The sequence below is a fragment of the Chiloscyllium punctatum genome, chromosome 12, assembly GCF_047496795.1.
Source record: "Chiloscyllium punctatum isolate Juve2018m chromosome 12, sChiPun1.3, whole genome shotgun sequence".
Taxonomy (NCBI): Eukaryota; Metazoa; Chordata; class Chondrichthyes; order Orectolobiformes; family Hemiscylliidae; genus Chiloscyllium; species Chiloscyllium punctatum.
The window spans coordinates 24,784,002-24,811,808 of record NC_092750.1 but is presented as its reverse complement, the minus strand read 5'-3'; the positions used below and the strand labels follow the sequence as shown (position 1 = coordinate 24,811,808).

At 43.4% G+C, this 27,807-nt stretch overlaps 1 protein-coding gene across 1 annotated transcript in view; it reads right to left on the bottom strand.

Moving 5' to 3' along the window:
- LOC140483711 (uncharacterized) overlaps positions 1 to 27,807 on the bottom strand; it is a 144,143-nt gene that overhangs the window by 104,430 nt on the left and 11,906 nt on the right. Inside the window, exons 2-3 of the mRNA XM_072582159.1 lie at positions 21,297 to 21,381; positions 12,477 to 12,648 (exon numbers count right to left, since the gene is read on the bottom strand). Of these exons, the coding sequence (XP_072438260.1) occupies positions 12,477 to 12,648; positions 21,297 to 21,381 (257 nt within the window). The remainder of the gene's footprint in view (positions 1 to 12,476; positions 12,649 to 21,296; positions 21,382 to 27,807) is intronic.

The window sequence follows — 27,807 nt, the reverse complement described above, 5'->3', positions numbered from 1 at the left end:
GGCAGTTCAGGGATTTTTTTAAAAATTCACTTGTGGGAGACAGGTGTCATTGGCTGGCCTGCATTTATTGCTCCTCTTTAGTTGCTCTTGAGAAGGCGGTGGTGAGGTTGCCTTCTTAAACTGCCGCAATCCACATGCTGTATTGGGCGCGGTCGGTCAAGTCAAACCAAACCAAACCAATGAGCTTTGCTGGTCATTCAATGGGGTGATTTTGCAAAATCCGTTCAGGGACTATGCGGACAGCAGTCAGAGCTGTCCTGCCCATATCCCTAGAGATAGGCCTTGGCCAGTTGAGAAGGGGGAAGTGGAGAAAAACGACGGCTGGGAGATGGTTTCCACATAATCTAAAGAAACTTGGGTAGATGGGGTGGCAGGGTGGCTTTTACAGTCATTCCATGTCAGTATGAAGAATGTGGGCAGTTCACATCTGAGTTTTGGCCTCACTATATTGGGTGGCTAAGGGAATAGTTGCAGGGATGGGGAGCAATTGTAGACACCAGGATGGGACAGAGTTATTTATTGGGGGGGGGGGGGGGGGAGGTCGCTGTAGAGTCATGAAGGGTGGAGGTCAAGGCAAGGTGTAGTTACTCTGACCTCAATACAGAGGAACCTCAATTATCTGACATTCGATTATCCAGCAAGATCGCAAGGTCCCGATGCTCAACTAAACTATATTCTCCAGCATTCGATTAGCTGAATGAAATACTGCCTGCCTGTGTCCTTCAGATAATTGAGGTTCCTTTGTATGGAGAGAATGCAGAGCAAGAATGGGCATAGGGACCTCAAGAGTCAGTGACTCAGGGTAACGCTGGCACATCAGCAGTCACGTGAGAGGACTCAACCAAAACAGGGAAATGTGAAGGACCATTAGGATCACAGGAACTGCAGAATGAAAAATGAGGAGCAAATTGTGGCTGCTATGCAAAGCCTGCAAGTCACTGACACAAATGCAAACCTGAACCCTCACCATATTGATTCAAAAATCAATTCCATAGTAAGGCTTCAATGTTGATAATACAGCATCCAGTGAGAGAACTAAGTAACTTTTTGTTGAAAGGGTGCAGCATTCAGCACTGGAATGTGAGGCCTTCTAAGGGGCTACTGCAGTAAACAGGAGTCCAGTTTTGTTACATTGCTACTAAGTAGAATCTCAACATTCCTCACTGTATCCAATTCTGACCTGCCATCATGAAAGAATCATTAAAAGCACATTGCACCTTAATTGCGATCTTGTGATGTCAGAGGTTAACAAGACTCAACTGGACCAGGGCTTATGCATTCAATACTTCGTCTACCCCGCTAGCCAAGGCACACAGCATCAAAAAGTGCAAGCCAACATAATATAACATTGTTCTCACACACAAGACAAAACCTACTTGACAAAACAGCTGAATGAACTACAGAAATTGCTGGAAAATCTCAGTATCTGTGGAGAGAAATCAAAGTTGACATTTGGGTCCAGTGGCCCTTCTTCAGAACAAAGCCTACTTGGACAGGGCTACTGAAATTCAGCTACAGAAGGGTCTTTCTGTCAGTTATTTCATGCTAAGGAAATACAGATACTTCACTGGACTCTCTTATATGAATTAGAGATGATTGAACAGCAAAGTGTTGTTGTTGTCAGAGATTAGGAAACTTGGAAATCATAAATGTATCCAAGCTTTTGGAGGTTCATGACAAGAAGTTCTCCTCTATACGTAAGCAGCAGTGCTCACTTGGCAACATCACACTCTATTGATTTCCTGCACAGGTGAGATGCAACCTTGAAGTTTCATGAGAAAGCACACCAGGGCTGAAGCATCCTTTATCAAGACGGTGTGATTTTTCTTAATGGTCTCACAGATCTGCTGTAACGGTGGCTCAGTGGTTAGCACTGCTGCCTCTCAGCACCAAACTCCCAGGTTGAATTCCAATCTCGGGCGACTCTCTGTGTGGAGTTTGCATGGTCTCCCCATGCTTGCGTGGGTTTCCTCCAGGTGCTCCGGTTTTCTCTCACAGTCCAAAGGTGTACAGATCAAGTGAATTGGCCATGCTAAATTGCCCATAGTGTTTGGTGCATTAGTCAGAGGGAAATGGGTCTGGATGGGTTACTCTTCGGAGGGTCGGTGTGGACTTGTTGGGCCGAAGGGCCTGTTTCCACACTGTAGCGAATCTAATCTAATCTAATCCAAAACTGAAAGCACAAAGGAGAGGACAATACAGCAGTTCTTTAATTTGATTTATTATGGTCTCATATCTTGTTACAAAAAGCAGTGAAAGATATTGTATAGTGTCACCACTATTTGGTGCCATCTTAAAACACAGGAAAACAAACCAAACCAAAATAAAGAAAAACTTCATTTTACAGTCTTCTTGTTACCGCCGTGCCACCAACAGAATGAAAGTCACCACTCTTTGGCGCTATCTCACCCCCACCGATGACCTCACCATTGAGTCCTCACTGGACTTTGCCAATGCAGATGCCACTGGATACTGCACCAATCCAAACTTGACCCCATCGCCATGATCACGCTTCAGGCCCACCTTACCAACACAGATGCTGCCAATGGTGACAGATCACATGCTGGGCTCAAACTTGCCTCCACCACTGCCTCCATGAATCTGTGCTGGACACAAGACAGCAGCAGAAATTGGCTGCAACAGCCACAAGTCGTCGCTAGGACCACCTCAATGCAGAAGCCACCAGGAACGCAGACTCACCTCTGACGCCGATGCCGTCACTGCAACCAAGCTCTTCAACAAGTGGTAAGTAAAATAAAAGAGAAGAAAAGAAAAATAAAGAGGAGAGAAAAAAGAAACAAAAAGAAAAGCGGATAGAGCTTTGACCGAAAATACTTCAGTGTTGTGTTGTGATTGCAAGGAAACTGGATAAGACAAAAGGTTCTACAGACCCAAGATGAGAGAAACTGTTGCTAGCTGTTGTGCAGGTTCCAGAGGATGAAGCAACAGGACAAGATCCATCATGAAGGAAGAGAATTAAGGTGCAGAACCAAACCTGCAGACAAAGTTGCAGCTGTGTGCAAATATCTGAGACCAGTGCAGAAGATAACAGAATGCCCCATATCATGTAACATCAATGCCAGCTGCCAGATAAGGACTTGCAGTCACAAGGATTGGGTGGCAAATCACATCCTGTTACTCCTAAATGTTACAACTGCTCTTAATTATTTTGGAAATTAGTCACTTAACTAAGGAATTGGGACCTCTGGTGCATTTTATAATCCTCGAATTATAAGCACATACAGGAAGTTACTGATGCTTGCTTCATTGACAACACCTATTCATATCAATGTTCTTGATATGGTTGTTCAAGCAGGTAGACTCATTCTTCACCACCACCAGCGTCCTATAGTGCAAGACGGAATCATCTGCACCCATATAGCTCCGAGAGTACCCTAATCACAAACAGCAGTCTCAAACAACAGAAAACGATTCCACTCAAATGGCTTATTTCCATGGCAGTCAGATATTGCAGGTCTGTGCTAGACATCCAGGGATCTGCCATGAGTCTCACATATTGGACACTCACAAATATGAGCATCTTTTAAAGGCCTTGGGTTAGGGGTAGCCCCTCTACATCTGGCTCATGAGACCTCTAAGAAATCCTCAGACCTTCAGAGATATGCAACAGTACCCACAATTCAACCAGGCCCATTGTTCAACAGACCATACAACTCCTGAAGACAATACCTGGTCAGGACAGGTAATGTCTTGCAGTAAACTCAGGATAGACTGTTCCACATCATAGCAGTGTGTTGCAGCCTGTGCAATGTCAATTGCCAAAGGGATTAATGTGTTGGCTGAGAAAGAGATGCAGAAGCAAAAGGAAACCTCTGAGGAGAAGGACAAAGGTGAGGAATTCAAGATGGTTCAAAGGATCAGAGAGAGGAAGACAGACACATGAGGCCAGAGACAAACAAATAGTTACCCACTTCCAGGATAACTGAGCTGAACTGGCACTTTCAAATTGCACATAATAATGTATCTGTCCAGCTTGGGGAAAGCCTTCTCTCTTCTGCTGCTGTACTCATTCTTCAGCAAGGAACTTGCTGCACTATTTGATTGATGAATACAATAAGGTGTTCAATTTTGGTTTCAATTATGCCGCTGATATCCTCAGAGCATTCCTAATACCTATCTTTCTTGGATAAAAGCGCTAAAATGGTCCTTGCTCCAGCGACATCAGGGAATCCATTCCCGAATAAAGTTGACTGTTGCCCCTCATCCTGAGAATGTGCCTCAAGTGTCTACCCATCACGAATGCTACAGTGTTCAACAGTGCAAGAGGATTTCCTGCACCTGGGTAATGCCTGAGCACCTGCAATAACAACACTTCCACTAACATGGGCTCAATTTACTGCAATTGCTTCCTCTTTAGTGCTGTGCTATAATAGAAACTGAACATGCAAGTTGCCTATTGGCTTACACATTGCAGAATAAGAAAGAGCAACAGGAGTTGGCCATTTGGCTTTTCAAGCTTGCTCGACTTTTCAGTGGAATCATGGGTTCACCAACATTCATGCACCCTTTCCCTTTAACCCACGATTCCCCTAATAATGAAGAACCTATGTCAGCCTTAAATACACAAAGCCTCCATAGTTTCCTGTAGCTAGGAGTTCCAAAGAGACAACACAGAGAAGAAATTCCTGTTCATCTCAGCTTTAAATTGGTATGTCTTAATTCTGCGACTTTGCCTGTGGTCCAAGATTCTCCCATGAGGAGAAACATCCTCTCAGCATTTTACCCGGTTCATCCCCATAAGAACCCTATATATTTCAATCAGATCATCTCCATTCTTCTAAACTCCAGCAAGTACCGTCCTAATCTGTTTAGCTTTTGCTCATAAGACAATCCCTTCATACCAGGGACCTTTCTAGTGAACCTTCTCTGAATTGCCTCCCATGGAATGATATCTTTTCTTAAAGAAGGGGACTGAAACTGCTCATAGTAGTCTAGATGTGGTCTTGCATCTTGTAAATTTGCAATAGGTGTCATGGACCAGACCAAACCCCTTCAAAATATTTCAAGGAGTTAGCCAAGACCCTAACTTTTCTCTTATGTACAATCAAGTGTAAGCTGATGCACTCCAGATGTGACGCAATTGGTCATACTACTAGCAAAACCCACTTAATTCTTAGACTGCAGTTAAAATACGAATAAAATGAAGAATAATTGGTCTAATTTTAGCTCTACTGTAAAACTTACAAAGATAATATATTAGTTAACTACTAAGCAGCAAATGTTCCAATCTTGTAACATCTCACAAACAACTCTTGGTAAAGGCAAATTCAGCAAAATAAATTATCTCACATGCTATGTTCCCCCAGTCCAGGAAAAAACAATACCAAGAGAAAATTCTAGCAGAGAGGGAATTCCATCTTTTTGTGTGGCCAAGAGAGATGTATGAAAGCTTCCAACACTAATTTTAAATCCCCAACAACTACTGAAAGCTAAACTAAAATCCTGGTTCTATATGAGTCTGTCTCCACCCATTCATGCTGCTTCTATTCATCTAATTTTTAAAAAAGATTAGGGCCTCACAAGCTGTTTGATTTATTGGCTTAGAAGATATAACTCTGCACCTCTGGCTGAAAATCTTTCTTCAATAGAAAAACAGGACAAAATACAGCTCTTAAGCCATTGTATCATCACATAGGACTTCCCTACTCTTACACTCCAACACCCTTGAAATAACAGCCAACACTGCATTAGCCTTCCTGATTACTTGCTGCACCTGTGTGCTAGCTTTCTGTGTTGCCTGCACAAATATTGTAAGAACCCCAGACAGGAGAAAACTGCTGTCTTCTGCAATTGTGAAGCCATGACAGACATCACCATCTCCCAATGAGTGCACAACCCAGGCCTGGATTCTTCCCAAGACCTTACTATTAATCTCAGTGTCCCCATTTGTAGTATCTTGGCTACAATCTCCAATGTAAAGGTGTAAATGCTTCACGTTGAGTTAGGCTATCTGCATTCATTCACTTTATTGATTATGAGATAATACAAAAGTACGGCAATTGCAATGCAGAAAATGTCTTTGTTTAAAGTTGCTTCACATCTTTCACATTATTTCACTTTGCCCACTAATACTGGCACACTACGCTTACAGCAGATGCTATTAGAAAAGTACAAAATGTAATCATTGTTGAGAACCTATACTGATGTGCTGTCAAAATGATTTTTCATTTTTCTCCCTCCCACTATGTCTGGACGCAGGGCTGACCTCCGTAGTTCAGGTGGAGGGAACCTGCTCTGACTTTGAAAACTTGGGTAAGCATCTCAAACCTGCTGAAAGTTTCCTGCCCAGGTGTAGGCTCATCTCCAACAGCTCAAGGTGAGGATGATGTTGGAGTCACAGGCTAGGGTTGAGGTGAAGGGTCAGGGCACCACTTCAGTGGACCAAGAAGTAGCAGCCCAGTACCTGTCCACTATCTATCTATAAGACACAAGTCAGAAATCTGATGGAATATTCTCCACTTGCCTGGTTACGTTCAGCTGAAATAACATTCACGAAGCTTAACTCCATCCATGACAATTCAGTCCTCTTGATTTGCACCCCATTCAACAGTCATTCCCTTCATCAATGATGCACAGTGACAGCAGTGTGTACTATGTCCACGATGTATGGCCGCAATTCACTTAGGCTCTTCCTTCCAAATGCACAACCTCTATCAAATGAGCAGCTGATGAATGGGAACACCACCGCCTGCAAGCTCCTCTCCAAACCACAAACTACTCTGACTTGGAAGTATATGACCATTCTTTTAATGTCTCTGGGTCAAAATCTTGGATCTCCCTTTCTAACAGCACTGTAGTTCTTCTACCTAAGGGACCAAGTGAGGTGACAATCTCTTTGCTAGTGGAAGGTCCAAGTGAACTGCTCATCAATGCATCCTCTAACATTTCTGAATCTTTATCTTCAAAGGTGGGGCCAATGCAGCAGTGCTCAGGCTTGGACTCTTACTTGTAGAGATTGCAGATTACTGCTTGTGCTAGTGGGAGAGAAGAAAGAGTTATTTGCTGAAGATGTCGAGAAGCTCATGTAAATCCATGTATTTGCATGAATGCTGATGTGAGAAGAGCAAAGTGCAATGTTGCTCACTGAGCTGCTGGCCCATTAGTATCTCACTGTCATCCCAAGAACCAGGGCTTTTCCAACCAGGTTTTCCTCAAATGGAGTGAGGAACTTGATGTCCACCAGCCTCGGCTCTTGACTCAGTTGTGAAATGGCTTTTCTTGCAAGGAGATAAAAATCAATGGAATGGGAATGGATGCAGAAGCAGCTTGCAAGCACGCATAATGTTTGAGATGGTGAACTGTCCCCAGTAAGCGAATAGAACATTCCGGGGCAGAAAGGGTTGGTCGTTTGAGAGGTAGTACTTGACAGGAAAAGGTACATGTGATACTTAAATTTGCAGGCTATGAGGCATTGAGAGACGGGCTTGCTGTTTGTTCAAGTGGAAAGGTAGCTGAGAGAAGATGGCACTATTTATGTTTGCAGAATGTGGGGGGGGGGGGGGGGGGGGGGGAAAGAGCTATCTGGTTTACATTTGGCACCAGACCCTTTTAAACTGGAAGGTTCTGCCAGTGGTGAGAACTTCCAGCTCACTCACCACACAATTCATCAACAAACTCACGCGCAATATTTTGTTTGCATAGATTACAAGTTGAGAAACACATGATCACGTGAGATAACCTACCCTAGGCACTGGTAGATATGACGACACCTGACATACTTGTTACAATACTTTAACTTCAAAAGGGAAGATTTCACTAAGTTGTACTTCCCTTCTAATTATAAATTAGGGCTTGTAGTGGCCTTGGCTGGGAAACAGATCAAGTCAGAAGCCACATGACACCAGGCAGTAGTCCAACAGGTTTATTTGAAATCACAAGCTTTTGGAGCTGCTCCTTCTTCAAGTGAGGTGAAATTGACTTCATCTGATGAAGGAGCAATGCTCTGACAGCTTGCGATTTCAAATAAACCTGTTGGACTATAACCTGGTGTCATGTGACTTCTGACCTTGTCCACCCAAGTCCAACACTGGCACCTCAATATCATGGGAAAAAAGATATTCACTAAAGACACAAACAACTTCTACTGAGTACAATACATGTTTATGTTATTACAGCCTAGCAGTTGTTAGATGCAAACCAGATAAGAAATGAATGTCAAAATGACTTAATGAAGCTCTTTCAGCTTGTTGAAATACTTTCATCATACACTTGAAGGGATTGAGATGAAATGTTTTACACAAAGAAGATATACAGAGTAAGTACCTCTTCGGTTATCATTTTAATACATTACATTGTGTATTATCTGATGAGTATCCTCCTGAGTACTACAGAACTACAAGAACTTTCACAGCCTCAGCAAAATTGTATTCGAAAAGTATCTTCGGTTTTCAAAGAACAATATCAATAGCACCACCTAGTGACCATTTAGAAATATGTCAGAACAGAAAAAGCTTCCTTTTATACAATCAAGCAATCACATTTTCAGTAGTGTCCTATCCTGCTTAACATCTAGGAAACTATTCTAAGATGTAGTGACTGTTTTTAAATATCAATTAAATTCATAATTAGTTAATGTGCTTTAACTAGTTAAATTAGATAAATCAGTTTAATCATTTTGGGTGAGGGAAGAATTATGGAAAAGTCCTTGGTCATCTTCAAATAGTGCAATAGAACCTATAATGTTCAGGTAAAAAGAAATTTAAATTGTTACTTAAAGAACAAGTTACCCATAAACCTATCCAACTAACAAAAAAGCTATATACACACCATTACCAATGCATTCTGTTGTGCTCACATTTTAAGAGTGCTTTCCACTAAATTAACTTCAAATAGATAACCATATTGCAGCTTTGATAAATGAATTGCCACACATCCAAGCATACTAGAGATTACTCTTCTGAAATAGTCTAACAATATTAGTATTAAAATGGAGTTCAATATCAATTTTGAGTTATTTGGCATTAAACAGCCAAAATTAATATCTTAGTAATTTTTGGCTAATCAAATGTGTTCATCTGTTCAAGACAAAGCACTGAATTGTTATTAAGAACTTGCTATTTCAATGATCAGTGACAGTATCATTGCCCTTTGTTAGATGCAGACCAGCTGAATGAAGACTGAAGCCCCCAATACTTTGCTCCAATCGTGAACCTTAGAAGACCGCCACCATAGGCACTAAGGTGGTATTTTTAAACTTCCCACTCCAACTAACCTATGGGTTAAGTGAGCTTCTCACAGTACATATTATATTTTTCCAGACAGTTTTCTGCTGTGGTCCCACGATTACGTGAAACTGGATAATGACTGCCCAACTTTATATTGGCCCAAGAAGGAAGCAGTTTTATTAATAGTAATATTTATTAATAGCACTTTTATTAATATTAATTTGAGAGGAAATTCTTGGTCATGGTATTAAAGAGACAGTAGCAATGTCGATACAATTTTGCCTGAGTGATAGGAAACAGACAGTAATGATCAGTAGATATTTTTCAGGTTAGAGAAAAGTTTGCAGTGAAATTTAATTATCTCAATCTTTGTGCACAGGGGACAATTTCAAAGTTTGCACATAACATCAAACTTGGAAGAATTGTAAGAATTGATAGTTTGGAACTCAAAAGGGACACTTTTGGTGGAGTGTTTGGGTAAGTAGCAGATGACATTTAATGCAGAAAAATATGAGATGATGCACTATGGCAGCAAAACATTGAAAGATAACAGACAATAAGGGGAACGAACCTAAAGGGGTGCACATCTGCACAGATCATTGATGATGACAGGACAGCCAGAGAGAGCAGTTAAAGCCTCCACTGTCCTCAGCTTTATTAATCGTGGCAAAGAGTGTAAGAGGAAAGAGAAGATGTTGAATTCGTACAAGGCACTCACTATACCTTAGCTACAATATATAGTGAATATATAGTGAGCGCTACATTATCAAAAAAAAATGAGAATGCATTGGATAGAGTGTAGAAACTTATGGTTTACAAGAATGGATCTACAAATGAAAAGTTTTCCTCCTGATTCTCATGGAATTAGTTTTGCAAGGGCTCCTTGATGCCACACTCAAAGGCAGCTTTAATGTCAAAGGCAATTGCACTCATCTCACCTCTTTTGTCCATGCTTGCACCGATTCTGTAATCGTATCAGGATCAGAGAGGCCCTGGCAGAACCCAACTGAGTACCATCAAACATTTTTTGTTAACTGTGAGATAGCACTATTGATGACTGCTTCCATCATTTTACTGATAATCAAGAGTAGACAGATGAAGTGATAACTGAAGCAGCAATACTGAATATACAGGTGGTTGTTCTATAACATTGTGGTTGCATTCTTGTGCAATCCCGCATTATAGAAAAATCACACTTTAGAAACAGCGCTTAAAGTGTTGGTAATGTAATCACATTACAGCCAACACATGTTTTAAAAGTTCACATTTTAGAAACAGTGTCCCCAATTTGTCAAGCATATTACAGCAAATTCGCGTTAACAAAATACGTGCAGAACAACCTATATTTATGTAACTCTGGGTTGGATTAGATATTGTTTCAGTAGCTTCAATATGTTAGTGTTTGCTGCTACTGGACATTGAAGAGGCCAAGCAATTTTGTTAATGCTTTGTGGTCTAATCCAAACATTGTGGTGGCTAAACCAATTTTACTTCCAAGGGTACATAACAATAAATCAAACTGTAATGCTGTTTTTGTAGAAGACACTAGTTTAACCTCAACTGGGGTAATTGCATCCACTACTGAATGGCACACTTTAGGGGAGGATGTAGAGGCATTGGAGAGAGTGCTGAAGGAGATGATGAGATTGAAATTCTTCCTTTGGTTCCTGTCATCCTTTTTTAACCATTTCCCTCCTGAACCTCATCAGCTAGCCATATATATCACCACTTCATGCATCATTTCAACATAAAATGCTCTCTCTTTCATAAGCAAGATCAACAACATCCACAACCATAAAGTGTATGAATGAATTGGCATGCTAGAGCTGACAGAGATCTGACTTATGGATCAGAATTTTTCTTCATTATTTTGTGCTTTGATCTTTTCATTCCGGTCTCATTGATGTCCATTTATTTCCTCCTCCATTCTAGTTCTGGCAGCAAAGTAAACAACTGCACAAGTTGTAGTGCATGGGAATCCCTCTTCTAAATCCCTCTGACTCCAAAATCTTAAAAAGATCTTCTCAGAAATCATTTCCTCAACAAACCTTTTGAGTAACTGACTACAGAAATAGAGTACATTCTGCTTCTTTGCATTTGCACCTTGAAAGGCCACTGATACAGTATGAATGGCTTTATAAAAAGTTTAGGGAGGCAGGCTGAAATAAAGTGAGAGTTACAGTATGTTTTGTGTCCTGTCCTGTTCGAAAGGGAGCAGTTAATGAAGGTTATCTTGTAGTTAGTTCATTTGGCCAAAATTAAAGTAAATGACTTTTTGACTGCCCTTAAGATGTCAAGGTCAAGGCTGTGAAGAGAATGTAGCGGAGATTCAGTGAAATTTTACCAAGAATGTAAAGTTCAAGTCAAAAGGAAACTTTCAAGAAAATGGTACTATTAGAAGAAAGGCGGCAGCATTTGGTATGGTTTCCTTTATTGAGTTTAGGAGTTGGAAGGGCATGGTGCAGCTGTACAGGATGTTGGATAGGCCAATATTGGAATATTTCATGCAATTCTGGTCTCCTTCCTAATGGAAGGATGTTGTCAAACTTGAAAGGGTTCAGAAAATATTTCCAAGGATGTTGCCAGGGTTGGAGGATTTGAGCTGTAGTGAGAGGCTGAATAGGCTGGGGCTGTTTTCCCTGGAGCGTCAGAGGCTGAGGGGTGACCTATAGAGGCTTATAAAATCATGGGAGGAATGGATAAAATAGACTTTTCCCTGGGGTGCGGGAGTCCAGAACCAAAGGGCATAGGTTTAGGGTGAGAGGGGTAAGATATAACAGGGACCACAGAGGCAACTTTTTCATGCAGAGAGTGGTGAATGTATGGAATGAACTGCCAGAGGAAGTGGTGGAGGCTGATGCAATTGCAATACTTAAAAGCATCTGGATGGGTATACGAATAGGAAGGGTTTGAAGGGATATGGACCAACTGCTGGCAAATGGGACTAGATTAGGTTGGGATATCTGGTCAGCATGGACGAGTTGGACCAAAGTTTCTGTTTCTGTAGAGTACTCTACATCTTTGTGACTCTATGACTAAGAATCAAAAGACAGATGTTCAAAATTATGAGGTGCTTTGACAAACTAAACAGAAAAAAATATTTCCACTTAAGAAAAACAAAGGGAGATGCTGTCAGAATCTTTCCTGCTTGCTACCAAGAATATAAAAACTGACAGATACAACAAGAAAGGGAGACTAAGACAAATTAAAATCCACGGTTCTACTGCAGTAATAGATATCAACATAGTCATGACCCATCTTACATCACAAGTACAAAAATAAAGTTCTTACACACTGGGAACCCAGAGGCGGACTGTTTTGTCTCGAGATGCAGAAGCCAGTAAGTGACCAGAAGGAGAGAACTGAACTGACAGGACTGCATCTTTGTGACCTACAAATCGATATGCTCGCATCTGTGGTTTCAAATTCCAGATCATGACGCAGCAATCCATTGATCCAGTTGCTGTTAGAATAAAACGACATTTTAATGTTTGTTTCAAATTGGGATGCAACCTATAATTTCCACTTTGCTTTACTTACATTAGGGATTAAAAGCTGTTTCACTCAACTCCTATATTTATAAACTGTGTATGTAACTACCAAATTCCATAATCCTCCGTAGATTTAATTTCTATTATGCTGGAAAACTTTGCCTTATCAGTCTCAAATCTGTCAATTTTGATCAGTGAAAGAAACAACAGTGAAACAGGAGTTGGTCTTACACCCAGATTTTGGGTCAGGATATCTTCACTCTGTTTAGTAATAGGACTGCCCAAAAGCCCCACAGTTGACAGAACTTGTCACTCTCCAACTTTCTTATCTCCTGAGCTTTCATAATTTTATATCATTGATTCATTTGAGATACTTCAAACATTACGAATGTATAACCCTTATCAAACACTGTTAGCAAACTGTTTATTTGTGTAAGCATCACAGCCAAACCCAATTCACAAACAGTGACCCAACAATAACCAAGGGAATCACTGGACACAGACTGGAGCTGGATTTCTTGCTGATTTTGTTCTATTTAATGGTGGAGGCTGAGATCAATTGCGCCTTCATCATAATCCTGACTGAGATCGGAGACCACTTTAGCTTTCCTGCATTATGATGTTCAATCTAATCAATAGACCAGCTCAACTAGTAGATAAGCCAATGAGAATAACAGGTAATTGTTTGACCTTGGCTGAGAGGTCAAACTAAGACCCTGTCTGTCTCCCATAGTACAATTTCAGAAGAAGAGCATAGGAGAAATTTCTAATATTTCTCCAAAACTATCAGTCAATGTCACCCCTCGTAGAACATCACAAAACCAGATTATCTGGACATTGCTGTTTGTGGGATTTGCTCTGCAAAGTTTGGTTGTAGTGCTATTTACATTATAGCGAATTCTCAACAAAAAAAAACTTCAATGGCTGTAAAACGTTTTGGCACACATGGTGTTCAAAGACGCTATATAAACACAAACAGCAATTGCTATAAAAAATCTCAGCAGATCCTGGCAGAATCTATGGACAGAAAGCAGAATTAATGTTTCGGGTCCAGTGACCTTTCTTCAGAATTCTGAAGGCAGCATTCTAAAGAAGGGTCACTGGGCCCAAAATGTTAATCATTTCTCTCCAAACCTAAGTTTCTGATTTCCAGTATCCGCAGCGCTTTGGAATTTTTGCTATATAAACGCCACTCTTGCTTTTGCATTATTAGCATGAAAGAACACATTCAAACTAGGACCATCCTATGATTTTATAAAAGGTGCTGAAACCTTCAAGACACAAATAAATGGCACTGACAAATAGATGAGCAAGGTTTTGTTCTATTTTGCAAATATTTATTTATAAATTGCAATCCATCAAAGTTTTTTTAAAAATCAGACAAAATTACATTGGTTCCTTGATGGTCAACCTTTGTGCCGTGCAAACTTGAAGGATCGGTATAGAAATAACTCTTTTCAACAATTTTGTATTTAAGGTGCAAGTATTCATCAAAATAGTTAATGTCAAAAACTGCCAAACAACTACAGATGACACCAAAACTGGAGATGTTGTAGACAGCAGAAGGTTACCTCAAAGTACAACAGAATCTTGATCAGGTGGGCCAATGGGCTGAGGAGTGGCAGATGGAGTTCAATTTAGACAAATGCGAGGTGCTGCATTTTGGAAAGGCAGATCAAGGTAGGACTTATACACTTAATGGTAAGGTCCTGGGGAGTGTTGCTGAACAAAGAGACCTTGAAGTGTAGGTTCATACTTCCTTGAAAGTGGAGACTCAGATAGATAGGATAATGAAGAAGGCATTTAGCATGCTTTCTTTTATTGGTCAGAGCATTGAGTATAGGACTTGGAAGGTCATGTTACAGCTGTACAGGACATTAGTTAGGTCACTTTTGGAATATTGTGTGAAATTTTGGTCACCCTCCGATAGGAAGGATGTTGTGAAACTTGAAAGGATTCACAAAAAATTTACAAGGATGTTGCCAGAGCTAGAGGGCTTCATCTAGAAGAGGCTGAATAGGCTGGGGCTGTTTTCCCTGGAACATCGAAGGCTGAGGGCCAAGCTTAGAGGTTTACAGATCATGAGAGGCATGAATAGGGTAAATAGACAAGGTCTTTTCTCTGGGTTGAGGGAGTCCAGAACTAGAGGGCATAGGTTTAGGATGAGAGGAGAAAAACTTAAAAGGGAACTAAAGGGCAACCTTTTCACGCAAATGAAAAGAGCTGCCAGAGGAATTGGTGGAGGCTGGTACAATTGCAACATTTGAAAGGCATCTGGATGGGTACATGAATAGGAAGGGTTTGGAAGGATATGAACCAACTGCTGACAAATGAGACTCAATTAATTTTACAGATTAAATGTTTGTAAAATAGAACTAAAGAACCTTGCTCATCTATTCGTCAGTGCCATTTATTTGTGTTTGAAGATTTCAACACTTTTTATGGGACTAGACATTAATTTAAGATATCTGGTCAACATGGATGAGTTGGTCCAAAGGGTCTGTTTCCGTGCTGTACATCTCCATGACTCTAACGTAAAAGTATATTCCTTTTAATGAAGAGACTGCAATACTGAACTATATTTTCTCCCAACCAATATTGTTAGATTTATAGTCAGTAGGAAAGATCATAGGTAAAGATAACCCCAGCAAGAAGGCGGCTAATTTCAGTGACCTCAAAAGTATCTAACCCAGATTGAATTGAAAATGACGATTGGTAAGCCAAACAAGAAATGAATAGCCCTCATGAACTTGATAATCCTGTTCTCAAACTATCTCCTCCCTGAAGGCCTTTTGGTAAAGGAAGGGCATCCAAACCCAAGGCTCCCAAGATGACAAAAGTGATTTAAATAATCAGGAAAAGGAGACATGCTAAATGTCAGAAAACAACAAATGTTGGAGATCACAGCAGGTCAGGCAGCATCCATGGAGAGACAGCAAGCTAACATTTCAAGTCTAGATTATTCTTCATCAGAGCTGAAGTTAAGTGTGGAGGGGGCAACATTTATGCCATAACTGAGGGGGCAGGTGGTAGGACGTTGAGTGCTGAGGGAGAAAAGGTGTTAATAGTTCAGATTAAATTCAGATTAAGTGTTTGGAATGTAAGAATGGCAGAACAATGGTGTGTCTAAACGTCAGAGTTGGGAAAGGGGCAGAGGTGCAGGAGACAGGACATGGTGACTGAGAATGTAACAAGTAAAGCTAAAAGAAAGGGGAGGAATGGGAGTTGCTTCACAATTTGAAGGTGTTGGACTCAATATTGTTCTAAACAGCTATAAAGTGCCTAGTCTGAAGAGGAGATGTTGTTCCTCCAGTTTGCACTGAGATTCACTGGAGCACTGCAGCATGTCGAAGACAGACAAGTTAGCACGCAAGCAGGACGTTGTGTTAAAATAACCAGCTACAGGAAGGTCGGGGTCATGGAGGTGTTCGGTATTGAGTCTGCAATGAATACAATACACAATATTGGAGGTGGTACAGGCGAAATGCTGCTTCACCTGGAGAGATTGTTTAGGCACTTTGACAGTGAGCAGGCAGGAGGTAAAGGGGCAGGTATCACACCTTCTGTGGTTACATGGGAAGGTGCCATGGTGGGGGGGGGGGGGGGGGGGTGGGGAGGAAGAGATGGTGTTAGTGATTGATGAATGGACTAGGATGTCCTAGAGGCAACAGTCCCTGCTACAGGGGGATTGAAGATATGTTTTGAGGTGGCATTCTTCTGGAGTTGTCAGAAATGGCTGAGAATGATCCTTTGAATGCAGAGGCTGGTGGAATGAACAATGAGGACAAGGGGAACCCAGTCACCCTGTTGAGTGATGGGGAGGGCAAGGGCAGAAGTCGGATGCGGTTGAGGGCCCTGTCAACCACAGTGGGTGAAAAACCATGGAAGAAGCAAGCCATGTCAGCAGCACTGTTTTGGAAGGTGGCATCATCCGATCAGAGGCGACATAGGCAAAGGAACTGGAATGGAATCGTTGCAGGATGGAACATGGGGTAGTGAAGGTAGCTATGGGAGTCTGTGGCTTTTTAGCGGATTCCCAGAATTGGAGACAGCGAGGTCAAGGGAAGAAAAGCAACTGTTGGAAATGGACGGTGTGAAAGTTATAGATGGGTGGAAGCTGGAGTCAAATTAAACAAATTTTTTCAAGGTCCTGACAGAAGCATGAAGTGACACCGCAGCAGCAGTCGTTGATATACTGATGAGAGTTGTGGGAGGAGGCCATTGTAGGACTGGAATAAGGATTGTTCCACATACCTCCAAAGGAAGCAGGCCTAACTGGGACACACGAGAGAACAGTTTCAGCCAGGCAGAGGAGATTGGTGGTGGGTGGGGAGTGTTCAGGCCTCTGGTTGAGGAAGAAGCAGAGATCTCGCAGACTATCCTGGTGGGGAACAGAGGGATAGAAGGATTGGACATCCACAGTGACCAGGGGAAAGTTAGGGACAAGGAATTGGAAATTGTCAATAAGGTGAAGAGGAATCGTGGATGTAGGGGGCAAGGTGTGGACAAGTGGAGACAGGATAGAGTCAAGGTAGGAGGTAAAGAGATCAGTGGGGCAGGAACAGGCTGACACAATGTGCCTACTGGGGCAGTCTGGTTTGTGGATTTTGGAAAGGATGTAGAAGGGGGTTGGGAGGCAGTGGGTGGAAGGTCTCCAGAGGTAATGAAGTTAGTGACAGTCCTAGCAACAATGGCTTGATATTCAAAAGTGGTCGTGGCCCAGCGGAAGATAGGAAAAAGTGTCCAAGAATTGGCATTGATCCTCTGTAAAGTAAAGATCAATGCGCCAGGCTACAACAGCACCACCTTTGTCAGCAGGTTAAGTAACAAAGTTAGGGTTGGACCTGAGAGAGTGAAGTGCAGCAAGTTCAGAAGGGGACAGGTTAGAGTAGGTGACATGAGCACAGAAACTCAGACAGGGGTTGGCAGGGTCAGTCATTGATAAATGTCAAGTTCAAAATACAGTCGGGAATCAGTCAGAATGCAGAAAGTGCAGAGGAGAATTGAGACAGGAAATGAGAGGAGAAAATGGAGTGAAGAATGAAAACATAGCAAGCAACGTAAAAGGGATAACCACAGCTTTTGTGAACGCTTTTTAAAAATGTTGATGAAAGGAAGGATAGAAACAAGTCTGAAGCAAATCAAAATTCATCTTGGAGGCAGAATGGCACATTACAAAGACTGAAGGATAACAGAGGAACCTTGATTATCCAAATATCGGATTATCCGAAGGAGATCTTGAGGTCCCGAAACATTACATCAAAGAAGTGTTTCCAACCCTGATCGCGTCTTTTGTTTACAATGATCAAAACTTACCGAAATGCTGTCGAGAACAGTCCTGGTCATCGATGGGAGCCCAGGCACTGACTCCAAATGACTGACTGCCTGACCTCCCTCTCTCTCTCCCCACACTTTCCCTGGAGTTCTACACAAGGGTATACCCTAAACCTCGCTTCCCCAGATAATCTCTCCAAAATTGCCCTGTACTGGGCAAAGGTGGAACTTAACAAAATGTTACAGTAAAACATTCCGCGTGTGCACGCGCACACGCTCTATTTGGAGACCCACACCCTCCTCAAAGGCATCAGCAGTCTTACTGTTGCTATCCAGTCTGGGTGCCCCCTGGGGGGGCAGAGGAGGACAGGGTTTTGGTGGGCGGGGGGGTCAGATGGAGGGGGGGGAAAAGACAGGAGGCAGGGTTGGAGGTTGGAGCATGCAATGTGCTGTTGCCCAGTCTTCTGAACAGGGAGCAGACTTTAGCAACTGTCAATCCCATTGAACTGATGGTGGTGAATGGGGTGGCGAGGGGGGAAGAAGGAGGAGGCTTGAGCAATCCTGCAGATCCCTTATACACTAGAGTGTGTCTGCTCAGAAACAAACCCTGAGACAGAGACAGGGAGCGAGGAAAAAGGAAACTTCCATAAACTCCAAGCCACAGAAGACAGGCATTGAATCAATTAACCGAATAATCAATTACCAGAACGAAATAGATCTCATTCAGTTAGTCGAGGTTCCTCTGTATTTTGAATGTGCCTTCACACAGGAAGGTTATGCCACCATGTCAGTACAGGAAGTAGAAACAACAGCAGCATATTCTTTCATTCAATGTTACCATGTCCCCCCTTCAAAACATCTGGGGACCTGTGCTAAATTGTAAAAGCTGTCCCCACAGATTAGCCAAGAAACAGCTTGACTTATTTTCCTCACCAAAGCATACATTAAAGCCAAGTGCCTCCATCACCCTCCCTGTATATGTTCTTGTGGCCACTGTACTTGTATGGCTAGTCCAGTTCAGTTTCTGGTCAATGGAAACCCTCAGAATATCGAGTGGAGAATTCAACTAGGAGAAAGTGAGGACTGCAGATGCCAGAGATCAGAGTTGAGAGTGTGATGCTGGAAAAGCACAGCAGGTCAGAGAGCATCCGAGGAGCAGGAGAATTGGCATTTCGGGCATAAGTACGTCATCAAAAATTAGGCTTGTGGACCAAGGGGCTGAGAGATAAATGGAGGGGAGGGGGTTTGGGAGGAAGGTAGCTGAGAATGCAATAAGTAGATGAAGGTGGGGAAAAAGGTAATAGGTTGGAGAGGAGGTTAGAGTGGATAGATGGGAAAGGTGATGGACAGGTCAGGAGGGCAGTTGGACACTTGGGACTGGGATAATGTGGGGGAGGTGAAAATGAGGAAACTGGTGAAATCCAAATTGATCCCGTGTGCTTGCAGGGTCCCAAGGCGGAATATGAGGTGTTCTTCCTCCAGGTCTCAGGTGGTAAGGGTTTGCTGTAGAAGTCTCAGATGATGGTGGAGGCCTAAGACCTAAATATCCTTGGCAGAATGGGAGGGGAAGTTTAAGTGTTAAGCCATGGGACAGTGGAGTTGGTTGGTGTGGGTGTTCCAGAGATGTTCTGAGATGATCCGCAAGTTGGAGTCCTGTCTCCCCAGTGTAGAGGGGAGTTCAGTCATGGTAAGATTATTCAACATGAAGAAACAATAGTTCGATCCTCTCTTGTTGGAGATCATCATTGTCTAGAACTTGTGTGATGGAATGACAGTTACTACTTGTCAACCTACACATGAATATTGTCCAGGTTTTGATGTATTTGGACATACACTGCTTCGGTATGAGGCGTCATGAACGGTATTGAACTGTGGAGTCATCAGTGAACATCCCCATCTTTGACCTTATGTTGGATGGTACATCATTGATAAAGCAGCTGAAGACTGTTCGGCTTACGACTCGACCTTAAAAAACTCTGCACAGGTGTCCTGCAACTGAGTTGAACAATGTCCAACACCACAACTGTCTTCCTTTCTGTCAGCTTTGACTCCAATCAGTCAAATGTTTTCACAATTTCCACTGACTCAATACTAGGGCTCCTTGATACCACATTCAGTCAAATGTGGCCTTGAACTCAAGGGCAGTCACTCATCTAAGTTCATGAATTCAGCTCTTTTATTGAACCAATACTGTAGTTAGATCAGGAGCTGAGTGGGTCTGGTGGAAACCATACCGGGCATCAGTGAACAGGTTATTGCTGAGTAAGCGTTGCTGAATGATACTGCTGATGACACCCTCCTGAACAAGCATAGACTGAACAGCAACGATTGACTAGTTTTAAGTTGTCCCTTTTCTTTATGAACAGGATATACCTGGGCAATTTTCCACATTGCTGCACTGGAACAGATTGGATTAGGGTGGAGCAAGACCCGGAGCACATGTTGTGGTAATCTGCAGGATATTTCCTTTCCCTTGTTTGATCTGATGCCTTGAGACTTCATGGGATCCGCAGTTAGTGTCAGGACTTCTACAGCAACTCCTTCCCAACTGTATACCGCTGAGCCACCATTTCTGCTGGGCCTGTCCTGCTGGTGAGACTGAACATGCTTGACAATGTCCTGGACATTGTCAGCCTGTATAATTCCACATATATGACTCCGACAGAATGTCACTTGACTAATCTGTGAGACAGCTCTCTCAATTTGGTACTAACCCCCAGATGTCAGGACAGAGGACTTTGCAGAGATAATAAATCTGTATTTTGTTTCTGATGTGTAGCTCAATGTCAGGTGGTCTGTGCGGTTTAATTTTTTTTAAGACTATCTAACAACTGTTACAAGTGATTGCTAGGCCATTTCAACAGACAGGTAAGAATTAACCACCTCCTCTATATTAAACAGAAGTACTGAGGGCAGCAAAGGCACAGAATGTATTCACAGTGGACTCAGTAAAACTTGTCAGGTGAATGTAATTATTTTCTTGACTTCTTTCCCATCCTCTCAGTTCCTGTTTACAACTATTCTGGGACGTTATTTTTATGCTCAATAGTGAAGATTTTGTTTGAACTCAGACCTGGTAAAAAGTATTATGTTATCGGATGCTGAAGTATTTTTCCTACAGTGCAATCTGACACTTCAAAAGAATTTCACCAGCCAAGAGACACTTTGGACAGCCTAAGGTGATCAAAGGTACTACAGAATGTAAGTCTTTTCTTCAAGGCAGCATGAGATCTCAAACTATTCAATGCCTTCTCCATGGAGAGACAGTGTCACCCATTTGGTCCCCTGACTTTATGGATCTGCCAAAAGATTATAAATTGATATTTATTCAAGAAATGCAACCTACCTAACTGCTTCATGTTAGTACTGAAGTCAATACTTGTGACAGTGTCACGATGACCTTTAAAGTGCCGTTCTAATGTGGGATCTTCCTACAAAATAAAAAAAAGTGAAACATTAAGTATTTGCATACACTGTGCCACAAACCTCAACTGCATGAGTGATTAATTCTTGCTATTGTAGTTTTTGAAATGATTATGAATTAAATCTGTGAAAAAGAAAACAGTTCCACACAAAAGAATCATACACAAATAAATTCCCCTACTCTCTCAAGTCTTACCTTTCAGCCAGTTTCGTGTAGATGGAAGGCCAATCAGGAGAACTATATCACTCTGCAGTATGCTCTGAACTTCCAGTTAATACATTTCAATTTTAGGCACAAAAAACAGGCTCCAGAACTGTGCAAGTCTCGAGCAATGCATACCCATTTTAATTAAGGATGGAACAACAGTAAAAAAAGGATACCTTTCCAGCCAGGATCTTTGCCAGTTTCACCACTGAGAAAAGAAACATTGAAACTCAACATGTGTTAAACACATGTTAATAATGACTCTGACTGACCATTAACTGTGCTATGATGGCTTCACTCATCCAAACTAAGCTGGTTAAATCTCAAGAGGTAAAGCCACAACTGGGGGTGTACAATAGACGATGCTTGGAAAAAGGACTTTGAATTGTACAAGTCACATGAAGAAGGTATTTTGTTGCCTGCTTCTAAACCAAAAGCAAAAAAAAACCATAATTCTGCAATAATGTTCCTTCAGAAAGCCACCAAATTAGCTGCAAATCACCGAAGCATCCAAAGTTATATAAAATAACACATCAAAAGGTGGAGGAGGACTCTCCTCAATCTTTCCAACTTTGAGTTTATCTAAGAACCAACTTCCTCGAAATTTGTCCAGAAGAAGCCATTCAGCCAACTGAAACAAAAAACTTTGTTTCCGGTCTAAATCGGGCTTATCAAATTGTGGATCCCAAATGGGGACGTTGTGAACTCCAAAGTGCAGTTGTAGAACTTAAAGGGATTCCTGACCGGTCTGTGGCCCCTTCAAAAAGCTTGCTTTATTTCTACAGATAGTTGTAATCTAAACAATTGCTCACCAGGGTCTGACTCCTACAGTGACAGAGCCTTTGAACATGCAGGTCTCCATTTTGCCTCTCATTTTATCAATTGACATAGAAGGGAAATGTTCGGACGTGGGTATGCGAAGGGAGGTGAAGATGGAGGGCATGCGCTTGCGAAGGGAGATGGCAATGGGGAGGGGATGTGTGAAGAGAGCTGGAGATGGGGGAGCAGCATAACTGTGAAAGGAAGTGGATATGGAGGGTGGATGTGTATGAAGGAGCTAGAGATGGGTGGGGATGTGTATGAAGGGAGATGGAGATGGTGGGGATGTATGGAAAGGGAGATGGCGATGAGGGGGGATGTGTGGGAAGGGAGATGGCGATGAGGGGGGATGTGTGGGAAGGGAGATGGCGATGGGGGGGGATGTGGGGGGATGTGGAGGGATGTGGGGGAAGGGAGATGGAGATGTGGGGGGATGTGTGGGAAGGGAGATGGAAATGTGGGGGGATGTGTGGGAAGGGAGATGGATATGGGTGGGGATGTGTATGAAGGGAGATGGAGATGTGGGGGGATGTGTATGAAGGGAGATGGAGATGTGGGGGATGTGTATGAAGGGAGATGGAGATGTGGGGGGATGTGGGGGGATGTGGGGGAAGGGAGATGGAGGTGTGGGAAGGGAAATAGAGATGTGAGGGGATGTGTGGGAAGGGAGATGGAGATAGTCGGGGGGGGAATGTGTGGGAAGGGAGGTGGAGATAGTCGGGGGGGGGAATGTGTGGGAAGGGAGGTGGAGATAGTCGGGGGGGGATGTGTGGGAAGGGAGGTGGAGATAGTGGGGGGAGGGATGTGTGGGAAGGGAGGTGGAGATAGTGGGGGGGGGGGAATGTGTGGGAAGGGAGGTGGAGATAGTGGGGGGGGGAATGTGTGGGAAGGGAGGTGGAGATAGTCGGGGGGGGGATGTGTGGGAAGGGAGGTGGAGATAGTGGGGGGAGGGATGTGTGGGAAGGGAGGTGGAGATAGTGGGGGGAGGGATGTGTGGGAAGGGAGGTGGAGATAGTGGAGGGGGGGGAATGTGTGGGAAGGGAGGTGGAGATAGTGGGGGGGGGAATGTGTGGGAAGGGAGGTGGAGATAGTGGGGGGGGGGAATGTGTGGGAAGGGAGGTGGAGATAGTCGGGGGGGGGGATGTGTGGGAAGGGAGGTGGAGATAGTGGGGGGAGGGATGTGTGGGAAGGGAGGTGGAGATAGTGGGGGGGATGTGGGGGGATGTGGGGGAAGGGAGATGGAGGTGTGGGAAGGGAAATAGAGATGTGAGGGGATGTGTGGGAAGGGAGGTGGAGATAGTCGGGGGGGGAATGTGTGGGAAGGGAGGTGGAGATAGTGGGGGGAGGGATGTGTGGGAAGGGAGGTGGAGATAGTCGGGGGGGAATGTGTGGGAAGGGAGGTGGAGATAGTGGGGGGGGGAATGTGTGGGAAGGGAGGTGGAGATAGTGGGGGGGGGGGATGTGTGGGAAGGGAGGTGGAGATAGTGGGGGGAGGGATGTGTGGGAAGGGAGGTGGAGATAGTCGGGGGGGAATGTGTGGGAAGGGAGGTGGAGATAGTGGGGGGGGGAATGTGTGGGAAGGGAGGTGGAGATAGTGGGGGGGGGTGAATGTGTGGAAAGGCAGATGGAGATGGGTGGGGATGTGTATGAAGGGAAATGGAGATGGGTGGGGATGTGTGGGAAGGGAGATGGCGATGTGGGGGGATGTGTGGGAAGGGAGATGGCGATGTGGGGGGGATGTATGGGAAGGGAGATGGCGATGTGGGGGGATGTGTGGGAAGGGAGATGGCGATGTGGGGGGGATGTGTGGGAAGGGAGGTGGAGATAGTGGGGGAGATGTGTGGGAAGGGAGGTGGAGATAGTGGGGGGGGGGGATGTGTGGGAAGGGAGGTGGAGATAGTGGGGGAGATGTGTGGGAAGGGAGGTGGAGATAGTGGGGGGGGGATGTATGGGAAGGGAGATGGCGATGTGGGGGGATGTGTGGGAAGGGAGATGGCGATGTGGGGGGGATGTATGGGAAGGGAGATGGCGATGTGGGGGGGATGTATGGGAAGGGAGATGGCGATGTGGGGGGATGTATGGGAAGGGAGATGGCGATGTGAGGGGATGTGTGGGAAGGGAGATGGCGATGTGAGGGGATGTGTGGGAAGGGAGATGGCGATGTGAGGGGATGTGTGGGAAGGGAGATGGCGATGTGAGGGGATGTGTGGGAAGGGAGATGGAGATGTGGGGGGATGTGTGGGAAGGGAGGTGGAGATAGTGGGGGAGATGTGTGGGAAGGGAGGTGGAGATAGTGGGGGGGGGGGATGTGTGGGAAGGGAGGTGGAGATAGTGGGGTGGGGATGTGTGGGAAGGGAGATGGGACGGGGTGGAATGTGTGGGAAGGGAGATGGGACGGGAAGGGAGATGGGACGGGGTGGAATGTGTGGGAAGGGAGATGGGACGGGGTGGAATGTGTGGGAAGGGAGATGGGACGGGGTGGAATTTGTGTGAAGGGAGTTGGAGATTGGGGTGGGAATGTGTAAAGGAAACCACAGATAGGTGACATGCTAAACCCATTTCATCCCGCTGCTACAACTGAAGGCCCAACTGGCCCTTCAGTCAACAACTCAAAGATCCCCCCAACTCAGGTCTTACATCCCTGCCATACTCAACAACTCTTCTTTCCCCACAACCTGTCAATCAACATCTCTCAATGTCTAAGGCTTGAAAATTGAGTCACATGAGATAAAAGTTTAAGAAGTACTGAACTGAACTATTAGCTCATCTAAGAAACTCCTGGCCAGCCATGAAAGAGGCTGAGATAATCCTAAATCGCAATTGCATTGTTTACTTTTGTTTGTAAAAGCACGTTATAATATATAAAAAAGACTTTAGATTTTAAACATTTGGGTACTTGTATGAGAATGAATAACTGTTTTAAAACTCTCATAAACCTTGCTTCTGTGATTGTTTATTTAGGACAATCACCAAGGGTAGGAAAACACATAAGTATTAATTGAGAGCAGCGAAAAGAAATTGTTCAGTCCCGAGGCAACAAGGCACGAACGAAAGTTACATGAGCAGACAAGCTAAGACCACAGATTAGAAATATTACCATATGGTTTGCCAGAGAAGATATGACTGTGAAGCAGAACTCAAGGTCCAAGAATGATGCTAAACCTACCTAATACTGTATCAGTCTGAGACAATAATCAGGGAACAGAACATTGATGCCTTTGATAAGGTGCCTCACAGGAGGCTGCTGAGTCAGGTAAGGGCCCATGGTATTCAAGGTCAGCTACTTGCACATATTGAGGATTGGCTGTCTGAAGAAGACAGAAAGTTGGGATAAAAGGTTACTTTTCAGAATGGCAACCTGTGACAAGTGGTGTCCCGCAGGGTTCGGTTTTGGGGCCACAGCTGTTCACTTTGTATATTAATGACCTGGATGAAGGGACTGGCGGCATTCTGGCAAAGTTTGCCGATGATAAGAAGTTACGTGGGCAGACAGGAGGTGGGGAGGCTGCAGAAAGATTTAGACGGTTTAGGAGAGTGGTCTAGGAAATAGCTGATGAAATTCAATGTGAGCAAATGCAAGGTCTTGCACTATGGGAAAAAGAATACAGGTATGGACTATTTTCTAAATGGTGAGAATGGGCGTGCTCGTCCAGGATTCTCTAAAAGTTAACTTGCAGCTCGAGTCCGTGATTAAGAAAGCGAATGTAATGTTGTCATTTATCTCAAGAGGGTTGGAATATAACAGCAGCAATGTGTTTCTGAGACTTTATAAAGCTCTAATTAGCCCCGTTTAGAAAACTGTGTCCAATCTTTGGCCCCACACCTTAAGAAGGACATACAAGCACTGAAGCGTGTCCAGCAGAGATTCACATGGATGATCCCTGGAATGGTAGGCCTAAGATACGATGAATGGCTGAGAAACCTGGGAACGTATTCATTAAAATTTAGAAGCTTGAGGGGAGATCTAATAGAAACTTACAAGATAACGCATGGCTTAGAAAGGGTGAACATTGGGAATTTGTTTCCGTTAGGCACAGAGAGACTAAGACCCGTGGGCACAGCCTTAGAATTAGAGGGGATCAATTTAGAATGATAATGAGGTGACATTCCTTCAGCCAGAGAGTGGTGGGCCTGTGGAATTCATTGCCATGGAGTGCAGTGGAAGCTGGGACATTAAATGCCTTCAAGGCAGAGATTGATAAATTCTTGATCTCGCAAGAGCTACGGGGAGATTGAGTGAAAGTGGAGTTGAAATGCCCATCAGCCATGATTAAATGGCAGAGTGGACTTGATGGGCCGAATTGCCTTCCTTCCACTCCTATACCTTATGGTCTAATGATGCAAAGAACTTGTAACAGGACAGAAGAAAATGCTTTGATCTTGCCACCTCAAACTACAGAAAATTGTGGTTCATCCAAAAGTAGATGTCAGATGTGTGGTCTGATAGCAGAGATAAAGGAAGTCATGATGAAGTAGTGCTGAGTATCATCAGTGTATTGTGAGAACTGGTGTCACGACTTTGAATTATATCACCGAAGGACATCATGTAGATGAAAAACAGAAACGGCTCAAAGATAGAGTTTTCAGAAGTTTCAGACAAAACCATTGAATTAAGTTTCAAGATGACAACTGATTATGCTTAACAGCCTTTTAGACCTGGACGATGGAGAAGATGCCTTCTCAAAGGTGACTTGATCAACTGAGTCAAAGGCTGCAATAGGGAAGAGAAAAATGCATCACTTGTTACTTTGATTAAAGCATTTACATTGTAAAAACAGTATCATTTTATTATACTTTATTGGTGAATGAAGTGAAGTGCAAAAGGACTGTTTTAGAACCAAGGACAGTGGAAGGAATTGTTGCTACTGAAAAAGCAAGCTACTGAAATATACTGTCTGTCGTCTTTACACTGCTGTTATACTCAATCAATGAGGGAATTCATTGGACACAAGATGGTTCCAAGGATGTAAGATCCAATCAGGTTGCTGATTCGTTTGTGGAGTTGCAACCAGTTACGACCAAAGGCGAACAACAATTATCTAAATGCTTCCTAGGTAGCTGAACAGCTTTTGGGTTTAAATAATATTGGCAAAAGCCTGGATAAGGCCTTTCGCTCTGATAAAAAAAAAGTTAAAAATCACACAACACCAGGTTATAATCTAACAGGTTTATTTGGAAGTACAAGCTTTCGGAGCGCTGCTCCTTCATCAAATAGGTAATGGGGCAGGATCATAAGACAGAATTTATAGTAAAAGATCAAAGCATCATATAACTTATGCTATGCATTGAACAAACCTAGATTGCTATTAATGAATTGCAGGTTTCGATTCATCAATATATAATTCCCAGAATTTCTTTCAAGTCACATTCCTGAGATAACATTAAAAAAAGTGGCATCTCAGCTCAGACG